Source organism: Myotis lucifugus, unplaced genomic scaffold, assembly GCF_000147115.1.
Source record: "Myotis lucifugus unplaced genomic scaffold, Myoluc2.0 scaffold_88, whole genome shotgun sequence".
Classification (NCBI taxonomy): domain Eukaryota; kingdom Metazoa; phylum Chordata; class Mammalia; order Chiroptera; family Vespertilionidae; genus Myotis; species Myotis lucifugus.
The window spans coordinates 3259525-3279559 of NW_005871136.1; the positions used below are offsets into that span (position 1 = coordinate 3259525).

At 55.2% G+C, this 20035-nt stretch overlaps 1 protein-coding gene across 1 annotated transcript; it reads right to left on the bottom strand.

The window, feature by feature from the left end:
• Positions 1-8041: 8041 nt before the first annotated feature.
• On the bottom strand, positions 8042-19606 carry CALB2 (calbindin 2). The gene is made up of 11 exons (XM_023756096.1): positions 19432-19606; positions 19216-19292; positions 17557-17646; positions 15964-16044; positions 12479-12535; positions 11627-11704; positions 11108-11163; positions 10756-10795; positions 10535-10588; positions 9700-9771; positions 8042-8171 (listed from the first exon to the last, which is right to left on the bottom strand). The coding sequence occupies exons 1-11, from the start codon at positions 19604-19606 to the stop codon at positions 8055-8057; spliced, it is 897 nt and encodes a 298-aa protein (XP_023611864.1). The 3' UTR covers positions 8042-8054.
• Between the last annotated feature and the right edge of the window lie 429 nt (positions 19607-20035).

The following is a 20035-nucleotide window of genomic DNA, read 5'->3' on the forward strand; positions in this document are numbered from 1 at the left end:
GCCCAGGCGGGTGGCTTCGGCTCACTAAGAAGTCAGATGAAAGGGGGCCTTGGGGACGTATTCGGGGGCTGAGCCCAGCACCAGGGGCCGCTGCCCGTGGCTCCCTGGTGGCAAGTCCTGTGGGCTCCTTAGCGTTTGGGAGAGGCAGGCCTGAGGGGGAAGAAGAGGCGGGAGGGGAAGGCGGGGAGGGGGGGGCGGTGGGTGCTCCCGGAAGGGAGGGCACGCCTACACCATGTGTTTCACACGGGAACTCCCTCCTCTACAATCTGAAAACTCACTGAGGTTCCCCAAAGAGCTTTTGTTTATGTGGGTTAAGGCTATTGCCGTCTACCGCATTAGCCATCAAAGCAGAGACGGTGAGGAACAGGTAGTGATTTATTTGAAGGTAGCAATGAGGAACACATGGCATGTGAACGTCAGTAACATGCTAGCATTATTACGAAAGTAGCTTTGCCTCTGCGGACGGCCCTTCAGTAAGGTGTCCGTTTGTCCCCCATGTGACAGGGCGCTGTGAGGGACACAGTCCGGAAAAGGAATTGTGTTTGTATTATTTGACACACCTGCCTCTGGAAAGAAACCCTGACATGCGTTCTATTTGAAATGTGTGGTGTTTGCTCAGGTTGTGTGGGCTTGCCCCCTTGGTTTACTGACGCATGCCGTTGCCTATAATATGGAAGATTGGTCTAGAGGACTGAGATTCTGTGTCTTGCCAGAAAACCCTTGGCTGCTTCATGTTGAATTTTTCATGCCCTGGAATAGATTATTTTAAAACACACTGGGCAAAAACCCCTCGCTTATGAACAAGCCGTGTTTATACTGCTTATTTTAGTCATTTCACGAGCCAAGCCCGCACAGGTTTTTTAAAAAGAGAATTAAGATATTATTTACCTCTGTAGAGAGTTAGGTCAGGGGGTTTTAGGATATTAATCGGTTGTGCAACCACCAGCGCTGTCTAATTCTACCTAATTCCAGAACATTCCCCGTCCTCATTAGCAGTCACTCCCCGTTACTCTCCCCACCTGCAGCCCCTGGCAGCTGTTAATCTACAGTCAGCATCAATGGTTGCCTATTCTGGACATTTCGTGTAAATGGAATTATACAATGTGTGGCCTTTTGTGGGCTTTTTTTTTGCTTAGCACGATGTCTTCGAGGCTCATCCATGTTGTAGTATGGATCAGTCCTTCATTGCATTTTATGGGTGAATAATATTCCATTGTTTGGATATACCACTTTTTAAAAAAAATTAAGTACAACTGCCATTAGGACTGATAGCTGCAGGAAGCTGTTTAATCATATCTGCAGAAGATGGGGCCTCACTGGCTGCCGTAGCGAGACTGATACTTGTTCAGTCGCCCCGAATCGGAGCTTGAATCCTTCAGCATCTCTGGCCTCTAGTAGCCTCCTCCTGCTGGGTGGTTTTGCCAAGGCAGCGTCTACTTCGTACTCGGGCGTGTGTGAGAGCTGCTCCTTGGTTGACTTGTGGCCAAGGAACGTAGGATCTTCGTTCCTCTTCCTTGTGTTTGCAACCTGGCACAGGTTTGGGAAGCTCACAGGAGCAAGGCGTTCCCGCCCCTCCAGTCTTAAAGCCTTTAGAAGAGGGAACACGGATGGGCCTTGGTCCTCAAGGAGGCTGTGTTCTAGCTCCACATGGCTTAATCTCATGGCCGACTCCAGAAAGTAGACTAGCGTGAGGCAGAGCTTCCCCGATGAAGGCCTTCATCGCCATATACGGCATCATCTCAGCAAAGGTGGCCGTGAGCTCGATCTGCGCAATGAACGCTCGGGCCATCGGCCACACAGGGACGTGTTCTGCAAGTTCTAACAGTCTGCGGCGTTTCTTTCTTTTTTTTCTAAATCGCTAACAAGAGTAGGACTTTAAGAACGCATCTGTTTGTGAATCTACGGCAGTAGGTTTTAAGGATGCGGCAGCTTGGTGCTCTCGGGGCTGTGGGGCAGGAGCGATTGCTTGTGGTTCAAGACAAGGGGTTAAGTCAACGTGTCCTTGAGGTGGGTGAGTGGAGACATACGCAGAAAGGTTTAACCTACTTATACGTCTTTTGATGTCATCGGTACTTTCTTGCATCTCTTCGAGCTTCTTCTCGTTGCTTCGAGCCATCTTTCACACCTGAAGAAGGGATGCCGTAGCCTCAGGAGGCTTCTTGAGCACTTCGGTCAATTGAAGCAAAGTGGACTGCACATGGTTTGGTCGAGTCTCTGGGCCGAGAGCGTTCCTTGAACCTGGCTCATTGTCTGTGCTATTGTTTTTGGGTCTAGTGTTGTAGATTCTTCTGAAGCTGCCATTTCAGCAACTTCTACAGTTTCCGCATCTGGCGCAACCGTGTTGTTGTTGATGTTCTATTTGTGCTTTTCTGGGTTACTGGTCCGGATTCCTGGGTGATTGTGGTCTTCCTCGCCCTCTTGGCGGACTTTGCCCTTGTGGCCGGATGGGACATTGTTTGGTTTCTTTGTGGTGCATGTCAGGTGGGGATCCGTGGAGGTCTGATGGGTGCCTTTGTGGACATGATGTCCCTGCTGTCCCTGCGATCGGGAGCCAGAGGGGTGACCCCTGGCCGGATGGTCGAGGACATTGCATTGAGTCGCTTCTTTATCTGCTCCAGAGGATCTTGCTGTGGGTCCCTTACAAGATGGCAGAGAAGTGATGTGGTGGATTTGCCAATTCCATTTTGTGTGTCATCTGGTACGGTGACCCCTTTAAGGACCCATGGGGCCACTTTGCCCTGAGCATCTGGAAGGCTCCTATCAGGTTCCATGAGGTTTTGAGTACCAGGGCTCACCTCGTTCAGCTGAGGGAAAACAGCAAGGAGAGCTGATAGCGTGACAGCTGTTCCCCGTTCCCTCGGCGGTGGCTGTCGCTGGGCTGGGTGTCGCCTCCACAGAACTGGAGTGTGAGCGACGCTGTGTGCTACCACATTTTGAGTCTCCATTTACCAGTTGACGAGGGTTGGGTCGTCTCCACTTTTTGGCTCTTTAGAATTATGCTGCTGTGAACATTTGTAGGTGGCCATAGGTCTTCAGTACTCTTGGGTCTGTTTTCCTTTAAATTGTGTCACTTAATTAAACGGGTAAGCAGGTTTGTTTGTCAGGCACCTGTGCTCACATATTAATCAGGAGTCTGGATCTCTTCTGACAATTCTTTAGATTTTGCCTTCCCAAATATTTTAATAAATACAGAAAAAAAATGGAAGGGAACATTCAGGATGTCTTTGACACTTTCCGATGGTCTTTGAGGTTGCCCAGGGGAGCCCTGGAAAAGCACAGGCATTTGTTTTTGCACCTCATTAAGAGAGATGCCAGGAACGATTGGGTTTGTGTGATGAGTTACTATTGTAAGATTTGCATGAGGAGAGTTGTCAGATCAGAAGACATGTTCAGCCTTCCTGAGGCTAAGCTTATATGGACGAAATGTTAACGTATTTTAGACAGTGTACGTTTTACGGGGAGTCCCTGGCGGATTTGTCAGTCCCCTCTGCCCACGTGTGTTTACCCTCAGGGGAAACACCCATTAAAGTCATGAAATAGTTCTGTACTGTATCCTGATGGAGAAATGTCCGTCCTCCGCGCTGACCTTATTGGTTAGAGCAGCGGTTCTCAACCTTCCTAATGCCGTGACCCTTTAATACAGTTCCTCATGTTGTGGTGACCCCCAACCATAAAATTATTTTCGTTGCTACTTCCTAACTGTAATGTTGCTACTGTTATGAATCGTAATGTAAATATCTGATATGCAGGATGGTCTTAGGCGAACCCTGTGAAAGGGTCGTTCGACCGCCAAAGGGGTCACGACCCACAGATTGAGAACCGCTGCTCTAAGGATGGACTCTGGGTGCAGGCCTCTGAGCTGCCATGACTTAAGCAGCTCTCAGACTGTCCCTTCGACCGAGGACCGAGCCAGGGTGTCCAGGGCTCGTCTTAGTCCAGAAGCAGACGGCTTCGTGAAAGCCGACGCTAACCCAGATCCAGCGGAACGAGAGTGGACGAGGTCGGCGTGCAGGGAGGGGTGCAGGAGTTCCCTGTGGGTATTTAAACTCTTGCTCCTGTTGATTTAATGCTGGGTTTCTGGCTCTGTGAGGAAGCCTCGTCTCTTCTTCAGCTCCCTGTAACCCACACCGATTTTGTAGACTCTGCTCTTGTAAATGGAAATAAAACTTTTCAAAATTATCTCTGGTTTTTCATTGGTGTGCAGTGGCATCTCATTGTGTGTTTTAAAAATACATATTTTTATTGATTTCAGAGAGGAAGGTTGAGGGAGAGAGTTTGAAACATCAATGATGAGAGGGAATCATTCATCAGCTGCCTCCTGCACGCCCCACAAGGAGGATCAAGCTGCGGCCTGAGCACGTGCCCTGACTGGGAATCGAACCGTGACCTCCTGGTTCATAGGTCGATGCTCAACCACTGAGCCACGCCTGCTGGGCTCATTGTGGTTTTGCATTTCCCTAATGGTTAATGATGTCCATCACCTTTTATACCTGTGTTTGCTATTGATATATGCTCTTCCGTGAAGTGTCAGGAGGTAAGATGTTGAGGTACTTGCACACCGTTCGTTCCAAGCTTCCCATGCTACAGATGGGGGACTTGAGACCCAAGGGGGGCTGTCTGGCCAAGTTCTCCCAGCAGACTGTGGTCTCTGAATGAAGCAGAGGACGGGTGTAAGGAGGAACGAGCCCCTGAGCCAGGCTTCTGGGCCGTTTCCAGCACCTCCAGCTCTTCAGCATCCGCCCAGCCCCTGCCATGGGATCCCTGTGTGCAGGTGAGCCTCGGGGTGGGGCAGACAGAATTGTTCCCTTGGGGTGTCGGCCAGGTTTGGAGGGCTCGCGTCCCCGACGCAGGAGGCAGGGGACCAGGCGGCGTCCTCTCTGAGGGGTGGCAGGGGTGTAGGATTGCACAGATTTGGAACCAACCGGGTCCTTCTGAGCCCTGGGCAGCCCCAGGACGCCCGGCTGGAGGTAGAGGCAGCAGCCCCAGTGAATGTACCCCCACAGCTGCCCCTTGGCCGCGCTGTGTGCCAGGCACGGTGCTACGTGTGTGCGCACCTCGGATCGCCTCCGTCCTCACAGGAACACGGAGGAAGACTCGTCCTCACCACACTCCATGCTGTGACAGGAAGGGGGGCGGGGGCAGGAACATGTTTCTGCCTGTGTGTTTACTTCCTGTGGCTGCTGTAACCAACGACCACAAACTTGGTGGCTTAAAACAACATGGATGCGTTTTCCTGCAGCTCTGGGCGTCGAAGTCCACCATGGGCTGCGGTCGAGGAGGAGTCGCAGGCTCTCCGGGGGAATCTGGTCCTGCCTGGCCTGGTTTCCAGGTGCTTCCCGCCTCCACCTGGAAGGCTGGCTGAGCCTCTCGCCCGCGTCACTCTGACCTGCCTTTGTCTTCCACACCCAGGGGCCCTCCGATGCTCAGGCCCACCTGGATCGCCCAGGACACACTCCCTAAGGCCAGCTGCTTGGAACAAAGCCTTAGTTCTGCTTTGCCGGGTAACAGTGGATTTACTACGTCCGGGGATTAGGGCTCAGACGTGTTCTGGGGCCATTGCTCTGGGGAGTTGAGGGGCCCTAGATGAGGAGGAGGTTTGACTTCAGAGAGGAAGGTAGAGGGAGAGAGAGTTCGAAACATCAATGAAGAGAGAGAATCATCGATCAGCAGGAGTGTGGGTTGAGCAGGTGTTGGCAGAGCAATAGGGTGGGAGCACCCCCCTTGAGATAGTTCTAGCTGGGCGTGGGGTGGGGTGGGGTGCTGGGGGGCAGGTGGCCGGAACACACATGGGGCCCAGGGTCATAGTGCTGTGGAGAAAGATGCGCCTGGAGGGGCTATGGCGGTGGGGGGAGGGGGCAAAGGGGAACGGGGGCCGCGGGCCTCACTAAGAAGGGGCCAGTTGGGACAAGACTGAAAGGAGGAGAAGGAGGCGTCACAAAGCAGCCAGGGAAAAGAGTGAAATCCCAACCCCCCCGTGGGCCCAGGGCCCTTCACTAGCAGGTCCTGTCTGGTCCTTGAGCTTTCTTTCTTTAAAAAAATGTATTTTTATTGATCTCAGAGAGGAAGGGAGAGAGAGAGAGAGAAACATCAATGATGAGAGACAATCATGGATTGGCTGCCTCCTGCACGCACCTCACTGGGGATCGAGCCCACAACCCTGGGCACGTGCCCTGACGGGGAATCGCACCATGAGCTCCTGGTTCACAGGTCGATGCTGCACCCCGGGGCCACGCCGACCGGGCCTTGGGCTTTATTTCTCACGTCTCCCTCTCTCGACTGACTTGCACCTCCCCCCTCTGAACTGGCTCCCTCTGGCTTTGGTGCCACTGTTGCTGCTGATTTTCCTTGTTTCTGCTCTTCCCAGCACCGGCCCAGGCTTGCTTTCGGACTGCCATGTGCCACCTCTGACCCTCAGGGCTGTGTCACCAACTAGCTTCAGTACCGCATGTCCCACCGAGAGCCCTGGGCCTCAGCCCGAGATTCTGGGGCTCTCGCTGGCCACGTGTCCACGCTTGGCCCAGGCGGCCGTGGGCGGGCGGACGGAGGTCAGACGGTGGCTCACTGGGCTGCACCGTCCGGGCTGTGAGCAGGACGGCTTCTCTGAGCTCAGCAAGGCGTGTGGCCGGGAAGGAGCGGGGGCTGAGGTCCGACCCAGCCACACCCACCCCTCGGTGGCCTATTGCTCCCGACGGGTTCCTGGCCCTCAGAGGACAGCGCCCAAGGTGACCTCGGGGTCAGCCCAGCCTGCCCTTGAGTCCTAGCCCTGCCCCTCAGGAGTTGCATCACCTTGAACAAGTTACTTAATGCCTCTGAGCTTTAATTTATTCATCCGAAAATAGTACCCATCTCATGGGATGGTTGTGGGATCAAACGAGGAAATGTCAAACGCACCTTGTAGACAGTCAATAAGCGAGAGCATTAAAAACAGCAGCTCTCTACCCTTGCATCTCAGCCCCGTGGCCCCGAAGGCTGAGCGCGTCCCACACCGGGGGCATCTGCGGGGTGGTGTGAGGTGAAGCGCCCTCTGAGGAGGAGAAGTTCGGTTGGTGGTGGTCCCGCACCCCCGGCTGATTGGGGGGATCACTCCGTCCCACTGTGCCCCAGCCCATGGCATCCCTACTGTAGAGAGAGAATGGGGCTCTGACCTGCGGGGGTCGTGCCCTGGCTCGGGCCCCAACTGGCCGCGAGGCTCGGGGCTCGTCATTATCTCCAGTTTCCTTGCCTGTGCAGAGGAGACAACCCCAGCACCTCTCCAAAGGGTTAAGAGAAACCCCTCAGATACACTGTTTAGCACAATCCCGGAGATGGAGGAACAAGCAAGGAGCAAAGAAGTGACAGGTGACGGAGGCAGGCGGTGACTCCTAAGTGAAAGCCCAGAGCTCTGGGGTCCTACGGCCCCGTTTCCAGCGGTTACGCCCCAGTTGGGGGTCCTGACGCCCCTCCCCACCCACGCGAGGCCAGGCTCCCCCCTGGTCAGGAGGTGCGGCGAGCCGGTTAGAGAGAAGCTGAGCGCTCGACCAGCAGACGTTTCCACTTTATTGACTGTAAACTCTTCTTTGGTGAACAAGAAGACAAGAAGCCCGGAGAGAGGAGCATGCTGAGTGGAGAAGACAGGGGAGGGGCGGTGCCCCCCACACACAGGAGCTCTGAGAGGACAGCTACACCATCAGCAAGTGTGGGGTGGGCGGTGGCCTGCAGGGAGGCGCCGGGGAGCAGGAGGGAAGGGTCCACCCAGCTGGACACAGAAGCCTAAATTACACAGCAAATGCGCTCATGCATCACAGCGAAGAGAAGCCGGGAACCCCCCACCGCGCCCTGCCCACCTCCCAGGCCTGGTCGGTGCCCCCTGCAGGCAGAGCCCAGCCGGTCAGGCCAGGGCCAGGCTGGAGGGGGGCTCCGGGAGGCCTGTCAGCTGCCCATCCTCGTCTCTCCTTTCCTGCTGTGCAGGTGGCAGGGGCATGGGGAGGAGCGCCCAAGATCCCGGGGTCGGGGGAGGGGTGTCAGGGCCGCGGGGCAGGGTCTGGGGGGGAGGAGAGGCCGCCTCCGTCGCCCCTTTACAGGGGGGTCTCGCTGCAGAGGACAATCTCCAGGTCCTTGCGGTAGAGCTTCCCCGCCTCGGCCAAGGACATGACGCTCTTCCTGTAGTTGGTGAGCTCTTGGATGTTCATCTCCTAGGAGACACAGAGAGAGGGTGAGAGCCGGCTCAGTGGGTGGCCGCGCAGAAACCGCCCATCGGCTCATTCACAGCACAGGGCGGGCCCTTCCGCGGATCCCATCGCAGTGGGGGGCTTAGAGGGGTGCAAAGCCCTTCTTCACTCGCCGGTGCGCTGCTTCGGGGAAAGGATTCTACTTGGGTCTCAGCGGCCTGGCCTGTGGAATGGGCACACGCATGGCCCTCGCCTCCGGAGGTGTCGTGACGACTAGACGAGGGAGCGGATGTGAACACCATTTAGCCCCGTACCTGACTCGGAGCACGGATTCTAAAAAGGGCAGCTATGGTGATGACAGCCGTCACCCGTGCCAACTTCTACAAGTCCCGCCACCTCCCCCTCACGGGCCGCCTTTGCTCGCTCTGTGCCCCTGAGGGCGAGGGAGCGGGTGCCCGGGAAGCTCCCTGGCCTTGCCTCCAGGCCCCTGGACACACTGCCTAAGCCCATCCGAAACTGAGCAGTAAATTTAGCTCTTGCCTGGCAGCCAAGGCAGTTAGACACGCAAGATATTGCAGAGTGTCCGCCTTCTAATTAAAGGAAACAGCCAACAGCCAACCTTTTGCTCAGAGGAAGATGTTTCCAGGAGGTGAAGGAGGGCGGCTGCAAAGCCTCATCTCTGGTTCTGGTCCCTCTGACCTCTCCCCTACAAGGCACCTGACCCCCCCCCCGGGCACCTGACCCCTCGGAGGCCTCCTGGGGTCTGTCCTATCGGCAACAGACCCAGCAAAGGAAAGGAGCCCAGGCTCCGAGTTTTCTCTGAGGGAACAAAGGCGTCTGTGGCTCCCTTAGCCCCCTGCCCAGCTCCAGACTCTGCCATGAATTGGCTCAGAATGCCTTCACCTCCCAAAATCTCTCCTCGTGTAAAAAAAAAAAGTCTTTTTTTGTTGTTGTTGGCAATGTGGTCGGCACTTCCACGCGCTGGGCCAGTCAACACAACAGCCAACATCGTGAGGAGGGAGGGACCTACGTGGTGTGAACACACAGGGGAGGGCTCGCCAGCCTTCAGAAGGAGGGGCTTCTGACGCCTTCTAAACACAGACAGACCTCGAGGGTGTCCAGTGAAATAAGCCAGGCTCAAGAAAACATACTGTGTGTTCTACCCGTGCGAGGCCCCTAGCTGGTCAGGTTTATGGAGACAGGAGATAGAACGTGGCCGCCGGGGCCTGGGGAGGGAAGGGCTGGGAGCTGTTGATGAGAATGGAGTTTCAGTTTTGCAGGACGAAGAGAGTCCCGGGTGTGGATGGTGGCACAGCATCATACGTGCATCTGCTAGCTCTGAGCTGTACGCGGAAACGGGTAGGATGGGGAGCTTTATGTTGTGTATTTACCATAGTTCAATAAAAAAGAACTATAATCCCTTCAACCAACTATTCAACCAGACACAAAACAAAACAACAGCCTAAAACAGGGGTTCTGTCTTGTGTGGCTGGTCAGAGGGGAGCACAGTGCCCTCCACGGCCCCGCTCCCAGGCCCCGGCCCTCGGCTCACCTTCTTGTTTTTCTCGTACAGGTCCTTGAGAAGGGCATCCAGCTCGTTCTCGTCAATGTAGCCGCTGCCGTCCTGGGGGCGGGCGCAGGGTGAGTACAGCGCTAGCCGTCAGCCCCACGGCCGCAGGCTTCACCCCTGGCTTCCCCACCCGTTCCTTCTAACCTCCCCTGTACTCAGACCGCGTGGCGCCAAACTAACAGTCACTCCGACTGCACCAGGCCATTCAGGAGCGGACGTGTCGGGGCGCACTCTGGGTAGCCCTTCCTGCGGGCGTCTTTACTTTGCATTGAAATAGAAGCATTCATGGGGCATTTAGCCGAGTGTCACATCCCATAATAAGATGCCAGGATGAAGACAGGGGCTCCCTGAAGCTTACCCCCAGCCCTTCGGTTATAAGGAAGAGACCCTGGGAGTCTGCTGGGCGGTATGTGTGGCGGGGGAAGCCGAGGTGGGTGGTACCCTCTCATTCCCTACGTCCCAGAGAAACACCTGGCGTCCGGACCTGATGGCAGGAGAGCGGTCCTGGCACCTCCTGCCTTTGGCCCCCAGCACCCTATCACACCCCAGCTCTGAACAGACGCTCTACCACGAACGATTCTCTCTGTGCCTTTAAGGAACCCAAGCCTCGGGTTCCACAGGCCGTGGATCGCGGTGACATTTATCTTCTCACACAGCGAGGACGCTGCGGGGAATCAGAAGGGACAGGAAGAAACCTCACGGCCCCAGCTGCCCCCCAACAGCGCGTCTGTTCCCAAGGACCAAGGGGAGCCATTCCGGCAGGGGACGCCCTGGGGATGGCCTCCAGGTTTCCACCCCACACCGCCCTCCCTCGTACCTTGTCGTAAAATGTGAAGATGGCATTGAATTCCTCTGAGTTCAGCTTCATGCCCTGGAAGGTCCAAGGTGTTAGAGAGAAGCAGAGGCCCCGTGTGTGTGTGTGTGTGTGTGTGTGTGTGTGTGTGTGTGTGTGTGTGTTGGGGGGCAGGGGGGTGGAAGGTGAAGCTCAGAGCGATGAGAGGAAGGGAGGAACCAAGAAAAGCAAAGAGGCTCTTTTACCTGAAATTTAAGCAGGAAGTTTTCCTGTACAGGCAAGAGTCTGGAAAGAAAATGTGAGAGCAGAGGTTAGAGGCCGAGCAGAGGTTAGAGGCCGAGCAGAGGCGAGAACAGCTCGCCCCCGGGTGGGGTGCAGGAGCCGAGCCTGTAGTTATGGAAATGATTGCTGAGCACTTAATCTGGAGTTAGTGGGAAGTTCTACAAAGAGGCAGACAGACACACTGAGGTGCGGCCTTCGCAATTCGATCTGGCTTTGCGTGGAGCTTCCTGAGGCCTGACCTGTCGCCTGCCCCACTGACGGATCTGAGAGTCGGGATGGGGGCACAGGGCGCTGGGGCGGAGGGCGGGCACCTACCGCGACATCTCCGACAGGCCCAGTTTGCCATCGCCATTCAAGTCAAACATCCGCAGCTGTTGGGGACAGAGAGAGATGCTCGGGTTACTGGCTCTGACCTTACCCTTCTGGAGAGGGAAGACGGCGGGTGGAGCAGGCTCATGCCTCCCCTGAGGTCACTGGGGGCCAGGGGCCAGCCTGGTCTGGATGGGTCACTGGGGAGAGACAGCCGGGACTCGGTCACTGTTCCTCTCTCCCCGCCGCAGGGGACAGCAGGCCAGCCCCGAAGGCCCACCCGCTCCAAGTTTATCCTCTCCAGCGCTGCGGAGGTTGTCATGGAAACAGATGCTCCTGGTCTCAGTGAGAGCCTCAGAGAGAGGCTGTGTGGGGCCAGGAGCTGGAGTCCCTTCTCCAGCTGCCACCAGGGGTCACTTCACTGGGGCCCGAAGGATCAGCCCACAGAACTCTGCAAACCACAACCTCAGTGGCTTGGCCCCGCGTCCTGCGCCCCCAGGGAGGGGGGACCCCCTGCCCACTCACTATGGTCTGGGTGTACTCCTGGAGCTTGGGCTCATCATACGGCCGGTTGGCCTTCTTCAGCAGGTCCGACAGGAATCCCTGCAATGCAAAAGGCCCCTTCAGAGCTCCCGACTGAGCCAGTCCCTCATGGCTCAGTCCTTCTTGCCACTGACACAGTTGCATCCCTCAAGTCCCCGAACCCTCTCATGTTTGTGGAGTGACCTTGGAGGCCTGGAGGTGGCTCCTGGGCGCAGCCTCACCCCATAGAAAAGGCATTGGAAACTGGCTCTGGCTCCTCAGGGAGCCCAGGACCCAGGCTAAGCAGGGCCTGGGGTCCCTGGTCCCCGAGGAATACAGGGGAAGACGGACAAGCCAGAGGCCGATCGCTGGGGTTGCCTTAGGGTGCTGGTCCGGGCAGTGTGTGCGGGGCAGTGGGTGTGGTTGAACTCTGCGCCCTCCAGCTCCACGGTCCTGATTTCACTCGGCTGCCCGGCGCCAGACCCGAGTCTAAACCGGTGATGGCGAACCATTTGAGCTCGGCGTGTCAGCATTTTGAAAAACCCTAACTTAACTCTGGTGCCGTGTCACATATAGACATTTTTTGATATTTGCAACCATAGTAAAACAAAGACTTATATTTTTGATATTTATTTTATGTTTTTAAATGCCATTTAACAAAGAAAAATCAACCAAAAAAATGAGTTCGCATGTCACCTCTGACACGCGTGTCCTAGGTTCGCCGTCGCTGGTCTCAACTGACCAGATCCGCGCTCCTCACACAATGTCTCCTCCTTCCCCACGGTCCTCAGACCACCCCCAACCTGGCCCCGGTCCATCTCCGTCCCCTCACACCCTCCTCGAGGCCCATCCTACCTTGAGCTCATTGGCTTCAATGTAGCCGCTTCTGTCTGTGTCGTACTTCCGCCAAGCCTGCAACGGAACGCCAGCCTGTTCGCAAGGCCCTCCGGACCCTGGACCCTGCGAGCCTCCCTCCGTCCCGCTAATGGGCCGGGTGAGCTTGATATCGAAAGGTGCAGCGGGTGGGGAGGTGGAGGTGGCCTAGCCGCGCAGGAGAGTGTCTTGGAAGACAACTGGGGGGACAGGGTCTCCCCACTCTCACTGGCTGCAGGTCCGGGTCTCTCTTGGGTCCTCCTCTAAGCAGGTTAGCGCTTCTCCCAGGGCTGATACTAGGACCTGGCGGATCTGACTTTTGCTGAGTGTGTAGGTGTCCTTTTCCTGCTCTGGGAGCTTCTGGTTTTCTGGGTGGAGGCTGGGAGCAAGGGTAAGAACCCTCTGGGAGGGGCGGGAACGGGCTTGGGTTACTCTTCCCTGTGCTCCCTCCTCCATCCCCCAGCCCGATGCACACGGCAGCCGTGTCTGACGGTGGGACAGAACTGGTAGTGTGATCCGTTTTGACTCTATCAAGGCCACAGCCCACACACCTCTTTCTGATAAAAAGCCTTCTTTTCTTTATTATTATTATTATTTTTAGGAAACCATCCCTCTCTCATGCTCAACCCACATGGTTCAAGAGGGGCTGACTCCATCTTTAGAGGTAGGCAAGCGCCCCCAAACCCCAGGCTGTACCAAATCCACCCGGTGGACAGGAGGGAATACCATGGGGGCTGGGGCAGGGCTGCCTGGATCTGTGACAAAAGGCCCAGAGGAGCCTGTTTTCTAAGTACTTCATCTATTTTGGTGCCTGATCATATTTCTTAGATCTTTTTCTCAAGTTTCCTCTTCTTGCTTTTTATTCCCTTCTCCCTCAACTGCACACAGAGACACCGCAACACTCGATGTTCCGAGAGTCAGCGAGCACTCATGCTTTTCCTCGATTTGATCTCCTGCCCCCACTTCTCTATATCATCTTCCTTTTATTGTCGGAATGATGAGAGATTATAGAGATTTTAGGGTCTTTCCTCCATTCCAGCAAACAGGGTTGTACAATTCCCATAGTACAGTAGTGGCTCAAGAAAGTTGCTTCTGATTTTAATTTATTTTAATGTAATTTAAATTTTTCCTAAGAAAGGTCTCTCCTCCCACCCCCGGTCCTGGTTTTTGAAAATTTATTAGACACGAGCAAGACCCAATAGCAGTGTGGGCTCACATACAGATGATGTGGGTTGATGGTATTTAATGAGGGGAGTGGATATTCTCGGGGGGGGGGGGGATGGAGGGGGGAGGCAAAAATCCCATCCCCGAGGAAGCACTAAGAAATACATGCAGGTTTTCAAATATGACTTCACCAGCCCACCCGCATGCATTTTAGTGCATCAGAATTGAGTTCATCTAGGTTGGGTCTTGACGGTGGGGTGGGGGGAGGGTCCCCAAATGCCCTAAAGGGAGGATAACCTGAAGGGAGCCCACCTTCGCAGGGCACCCACCGCACCCAGCAAAGCATCTGCCTGCTTTTGGGAGTGAGAACAGCCCAGCAGGTCCGGCCTAACCTCCCTCCCTCCGCCTCCCTCCCTCCCTCCCTCCGCCTCCCTCCCCGGAGCCGCCCCACCCCCACCCTCAGGCGCTCCCGTCTCTGCCCTCCAGCACTTTGTGCTCATCCATCAGTGTGTCATTATTCTCTTCCCGTTCAAGGAAGAGTTCAAGAGGCTTGGGCTTTGTGAAATCTCAAAGAAACCCGAGGTGTCACTAAAATTAGAAATTAACATGTTGTGCTGAGCAGCAGGATGGGCGCTGTCTGACAGCATAGCTTCCAGGGCTGCCGAGGGACGGCTTCATCTTTCCAGCGGATAAAAGCGGAACAAATGGCCAACCCCGAGAGGGTGCTGCTGGAGGGTGGTGGGGTCCCCGGAAACCTGGGGGGTGTTGGCTCAGCCGTTATGCTGGGGCTTAGAAGATAAAGGTGGGCAGGAATATGGAATGATGTCAACTACACAGAAACCACTAATTCTGAGAGAGAGAGAGAGAGAGAGAGAGAGAGAGAGAGAGAGAGAGGCCATTGCTCCTCTTTAAGCATCTCTGCCCCCTGCCAGCTACCATCATCCACATTTTCCAGATCAGAGATGGAATCCAGGCCAAAGGAACAGTCAGGCATAACACCGCCTTTTCTATAGACAGAAACATGGACTCTCTCAAAAGCAGCATCCTGGCAGGTTTAAAGTCTATGCAGACCCCCCTCCCCCGCACCCCGCACCCCCGTCTCACCCGCACCTCCTCTCCCAAACAGGCAAGAGAAGGGCTGAGGACAGAATCCAGAATGTCAATTACCAACGTAGGGAATTTTGCCATCTGGAGACAACCTTTTAAAGCCCCATAAAATTCAATCCTCTGATGCTCAGGCGAGCTGCCACTGGAAAAGACGCCCCCGACCCTGAGCAGGCTATTTCTAACCCCCGTTCTAGCCATCTGTGGGGAACCCACTGTGATGTGGGGCTGGGCTCGCTCCCCAGTCCTTTGAGGCAGCGACTCGTGGAAAGGGGGTGACTGGCGGCTGGAAATGGGTTTGACAGGACGAATGGCGACTCAGTCGAACTGAAGGCCAGTCACCGTTTATCACAGCAGGCGGGGTGCGGGGCGTGCGGGGTGTGCGGGGCGTGCGGGGCATGGGTTGTTTCCCTCCCAGGACACATACATGGAACGGCCAGGGTGCAGAGCCCCGGAAAAAGAGCGAGGAATAGTTGGTGGTTTGCTGGCCGTCAGGATTAGTCATATATTTGGTGGAACCATAGGGAATTCCAGTTCTTATGAGTAAAAAATGGTTAAATATCAGCAGTTTCACACGGTGTAACCTGTTGGTTGACTATGGCTCAAAAGACACTCGCGTTTGGGTGTCCTCTATCGCTGATCTAAAGACTTTCTATTGTGCAGACGGTAACGCCCATTTAACAGGGGCCAATGAAGCCCAGACCACAGTCACAGAGCAAACCTGGAAGAGCCGGGGAACTGGAATTCTCACTGGGCGTTTCCATCCTCCCCACGCGCCTCCTTGGAACCCTGGCCTTGAGGGACACAGATGGCACTGAGAGGGAAGACAGTGCGGGTGATCCTAGAGCCAAACCCAGTGCCAGGGTCTCTCTGCTGCAGGATTTGGAGCCCAGAATATGCAAACCCCCAAAGGGGAGCTGGCGTTTACCCAGCATCTCCCAAGTGCACTTGACCTCGGCTTGCTTCTCGCCTTATTCCTCACACTTTAATGTGCACACACCACCCGGGGGTCTCCTGAGACTGGGTTCTGCCTCAGTGCTTCTAACGAGCACGCCAGGATGGTGACCCTGCCGGTGCGGGTCCACGGACCACACTGTGAGTAGCTGCGCTCGAAGGAGCCTAGCATCTCCCAGGGACCAGGCCCAGGCAGGCGGGTGGGCCCGGCTCTGAACACGGGGAGGGCGGCGCCTCAGCCTCACCTCCATAAACTCGGCGCTGGAGCCCACATGCTGCCTGAAGCACAGCAGGAAGTTCTCCTCGGTGGGCAGGATCTGCGCCAGCTGTGGGTCAGAGAGCGACAGCACCGTTAGGGAGGGCCCTGCCGGGGAGCAGAGCAGGCGTCCCCTTAGGAAGAACGGGAAATGGCCAGGGGCGAGGCAGCAGGGGAGTCGCATTTTGCTTCCTTCCTGAGAGCAGCCTGTGGAAGGGGCAGAAGGATGTTCGGAGAACTGCGTCTTTGTCACCCCAGCTGGAGGGACAGAAAGTGGAGCCAAGGACCCAGACTCAAAAGCATACTGAATTGATGGTTCCCTACACATAACTTCCTAGGATATGCAAGGTGATCTGATGGCCCGCGCCAGGCGAAGGCACCTTTGGGGGGTGAGAGAAATGCTGAATCTCGATCTGGTGGTGATTACATGCCTGTCTACAACTGTGTGAACTCACGGAATTTGACACTTCAAGTCGATTCAATCAATGCAGTTTATTGTATGTAAATTATACCCCAACGGACTTTAAAAAAATGCAGGTACTCTTGTGCAGCAAGCCCTCCCTGCCCGGCCTTTTGCTGCCAGCATCCTGGGTCACAGGCAAATCCTGATTAGTTTCAGGTAAATGTGCTAATCTTATTTCCCTCACCAGTGATTGGCTTATGGGTAGGCAGGTGACCTAGTCCTGGCCAATGACATGTGAGGGGAGGTCTGCTGAGGGTACGCCTGGGAAAGGCTTCCTTGCTCTTATGAGGCACCAACTGAGAGGAGCCCTTTCTGCATCTGGATGTGGATGTGATGCCCGGAACTGCTGCAGCCAGCTTGCCACCAGCCCGAGGATGAAGCTGTTTCAGGGGCCGAGAACAGAGCCCAGAGAACTGCAGAGAAGCAGAGCTGGACACCTGGCCTCCCCCACCTGGAGCCAACCCTATACCCACGGCCTTTTTCGTCGTAGTTTAAGCCAGACTCCAGTAAACTGTGATTCCTGGGTCAAACCTGTCAGTGAACTTGTACTGGAACATGGCCATGGCCATGCATTTGCACACGGTCTGGGGCTGCTTTTGCGCCACAATGGCAGTGCAGAGTTGAAGAGTCATGACAGAGACTGTATGACCCACGATCCCCAAACACTTATCAAATCTGCTTCACTTCTGTCTCTATAATCCGGGTGGACATGGATTTCAGGGGGTCACTGGTCAACTCCGGCTGGTAATTTAACCTACTTTTGCGCACCCCTATATTATAAAAAAATTTGCATTTAAAAAAAAATGTTGCCTTTGGATGCCTTTACGTGGGGCACGAACTCTCCGGTTCCCCAGTCTTCACCCTCCCTTCTGTCTTCAGCTGGGCTCCTCACACGTTTACAATACCCGATGGACCCTGAGAGCATCTGAGGTCTTCATCCCTGTCTTAGGCCAACGTTTGTTGCTTCCTTCCTTGTGGGTCAGCCCAAGTGCTCAGGCCGGGGGCGGGGCTTGGAGGTCACCGCCTCATTTAGGTCCCTAGATGGGTGCTTGTGCCGGGGAGAGGCCCAGGTGACATGGCCCTGCCCGCAGAGCTCGGAGCCAGGACAGCAGGACTCACCTCCGCCATCTCGATCTTCCCATCTGAGTTCTTGTCATACTTCTGCATGAACGCCTTCATCTTCTCCCCCAAGTTGTCACTCTTGGACGTCTGTGGAAAGACAGAGGAGGCTGATTTTGCCACTGGGTCCCCCGTGAGGAGCCTGTCCACTCTACCCACAAACGGAAGCCGAGGTGAAGTGACTTCTCTTGGGGCCGACCAGTTAGGACAGACAGAACATGAACTCACGGCTCCTGCTCTCAAGGCCTACATTCTTTCTATCACATAACAGCTGCTCTATGGACTTGAAAAGACTTCAACCAACCTGGGAGGATGTCAGTTGAGACTGTAGTTGACAGACTTGAAAACCTTCCTGATGCCCTCTGAGGAAGGATCTCAGATTTGGGGCCCTTCATAAAACACATTCCTCTACCGACACCACAATCCCAGAGTCAGCTGTGGGGCCCTTGTTGTCTCTGATCCAGGCTTCATTGTCTTGGTAACGAGGGGTGATGGGGAAGCTGTTGATAAACCCTTGCATCGCCTCCATCGCATAAGCCCATTGCCTGGACCTCCTCCTCACGGGAGCGCTCTGCTGAGCCTTGGACCAGGAGCTCAGTGGTGGATTTGTGACTCATCACCAGAACTGCTCCACAAAGACTTGCTAATAAGCAGTGGCTTGGCCAACAGCCCCGCAGCAGGGGGCGGTAGAGAGACCCCCAAAGGACCCTCCAGAGCTGGGGGAGGAAGTGGGTCTGACTCCATATATTTGAGGACCAGGCATGGTTCTAATCACCTCACCTTTTCAACATTTCAGACGCTCCTCCAAAAGGCTTTAGTGAGTTCCACAGTACCGGGCTGGCACGGGGAACAACATCCCTGCCATTCAGGGGCTGGGACAAGATTCTGAGACACTTCTGGCAGCTAAGGAGGGCGGTCTGACACCTCCGCACACGAGGCCAGCCAGTTCCATTGATTCAGATGCTGGTTTGGAGCAGTCCCCCATTTTCCTCTAGGCCCTTGCTGAGGATGCCAGCCTTTGTCGTTTAGGAAAGTGGTTCTCCAGTGGGACGATTCTGCTCCCCACTCCTCCCCCTGCAGGGACATGTAGCAATGTCCAGGGACATTTCTGATTGTCACAACTTGTAAAGGAGCTACTGGCATCTGGTGTGTAGAGGCCAGGGATGCCGCTAACCATCCTACAATACACAGGATAGTCTCCATGATAATCCTTTGTCCCTCATGAATATCCCTCAGTCCCAGACATACAGTGATGCTGAGATATGGTACTCTTTTTAGGGAGTAGTCCATTTTAAAAAAATCCTTACAAATAAAAGAAAAACTTTAAGGGTTGAGACCGGAGCTGTCAGGCTGGCTGATGGGATGCATAGCTTAGGACAATGCTTAGAGCCATGGTCAGCCCAGCTGGCATGGCTCAGTGGTTGAGCATCAACCTATGAACCAGGAGGTCATGGTTCGATTACCAGTCAGGGCACATGCCTGGGTTGCAGTCTTGATCCCCAGCCGGGGGCATACAGGAGGCAACCAATCGATGATTTTTCTCTCATCATTGATGTTTCTCTCTTTCTCTCCATCTCCTCTCTGAAGTCAATAAAAAAAAAAAAAAGCCATGGTCAGATGACAGAAATCCCACACAATGGGAGAGGGGGCTGGGCTTACCATGCCAGAGACTTTTCTTGTCTTCTCCAGCTCTTGGAAGAAGTTTTCTAGTTCTTTACCTTCAATATACCCATTTCCTGCAAAGATAGCAAAGACAAAAAAGCACTTAACCTCAGAGCTAAAGAGTTAAGACCAGTGGAGGGGGGTACAGTGGGGAAGCGGGGGGCTTTACGGAGAACTCCTCCTCCCTGGTCAACTAGCAGGTGTCTGGCCAGCCCCAGACCGTTAGGGATGTGGGTCCTGCGTCTTTGGGGCACACATGCAGTAGGCAGGGAACATGGGGCAGGGCCAGCGTCTGGGCCAGCACCGAGGCGAGCAGGAGCTGGGAGCTGTCCAGAAGCAGCTGGGCAAGCAGCAGGAGCTGGAGCTGGGACAGGGGACCACAGGCCATCAGCATCCAGGTTTGTCAGCAGGTGGCCGGCCCCAGTCACCTGAACGAGGTCAGAAGCAACACTTGGGTCCCTGGGGTTGGGAGGGTGTACGGAGCTGACCAGTGACTCCCTGAAATCCGTGTCCACCTGGGACCTCAGAATGTGACTTGTTTGAAAACAGGCTCTTTGCCACGATGCAATCGGTTAAAATGAGGTCATACTAGACTAGGGTGGGCCCTCAATCCAATGACGTGTTCTTATAGGAAGGCCCCGGGGAAACACGGACACACAGGGAGGCCGGCCACGTGAAGGCAGGGGCAGGGATCAGAGTGAGCATCTCCAAGCGGAGGAGCACCACGGACGGCTGGCAACCCTAGAAGCCATGAGAAAGACACAGGATGCATTGCCCCTCGGAGCCCGAACCTTGACTTTGGACGTCTAGCCTCCAG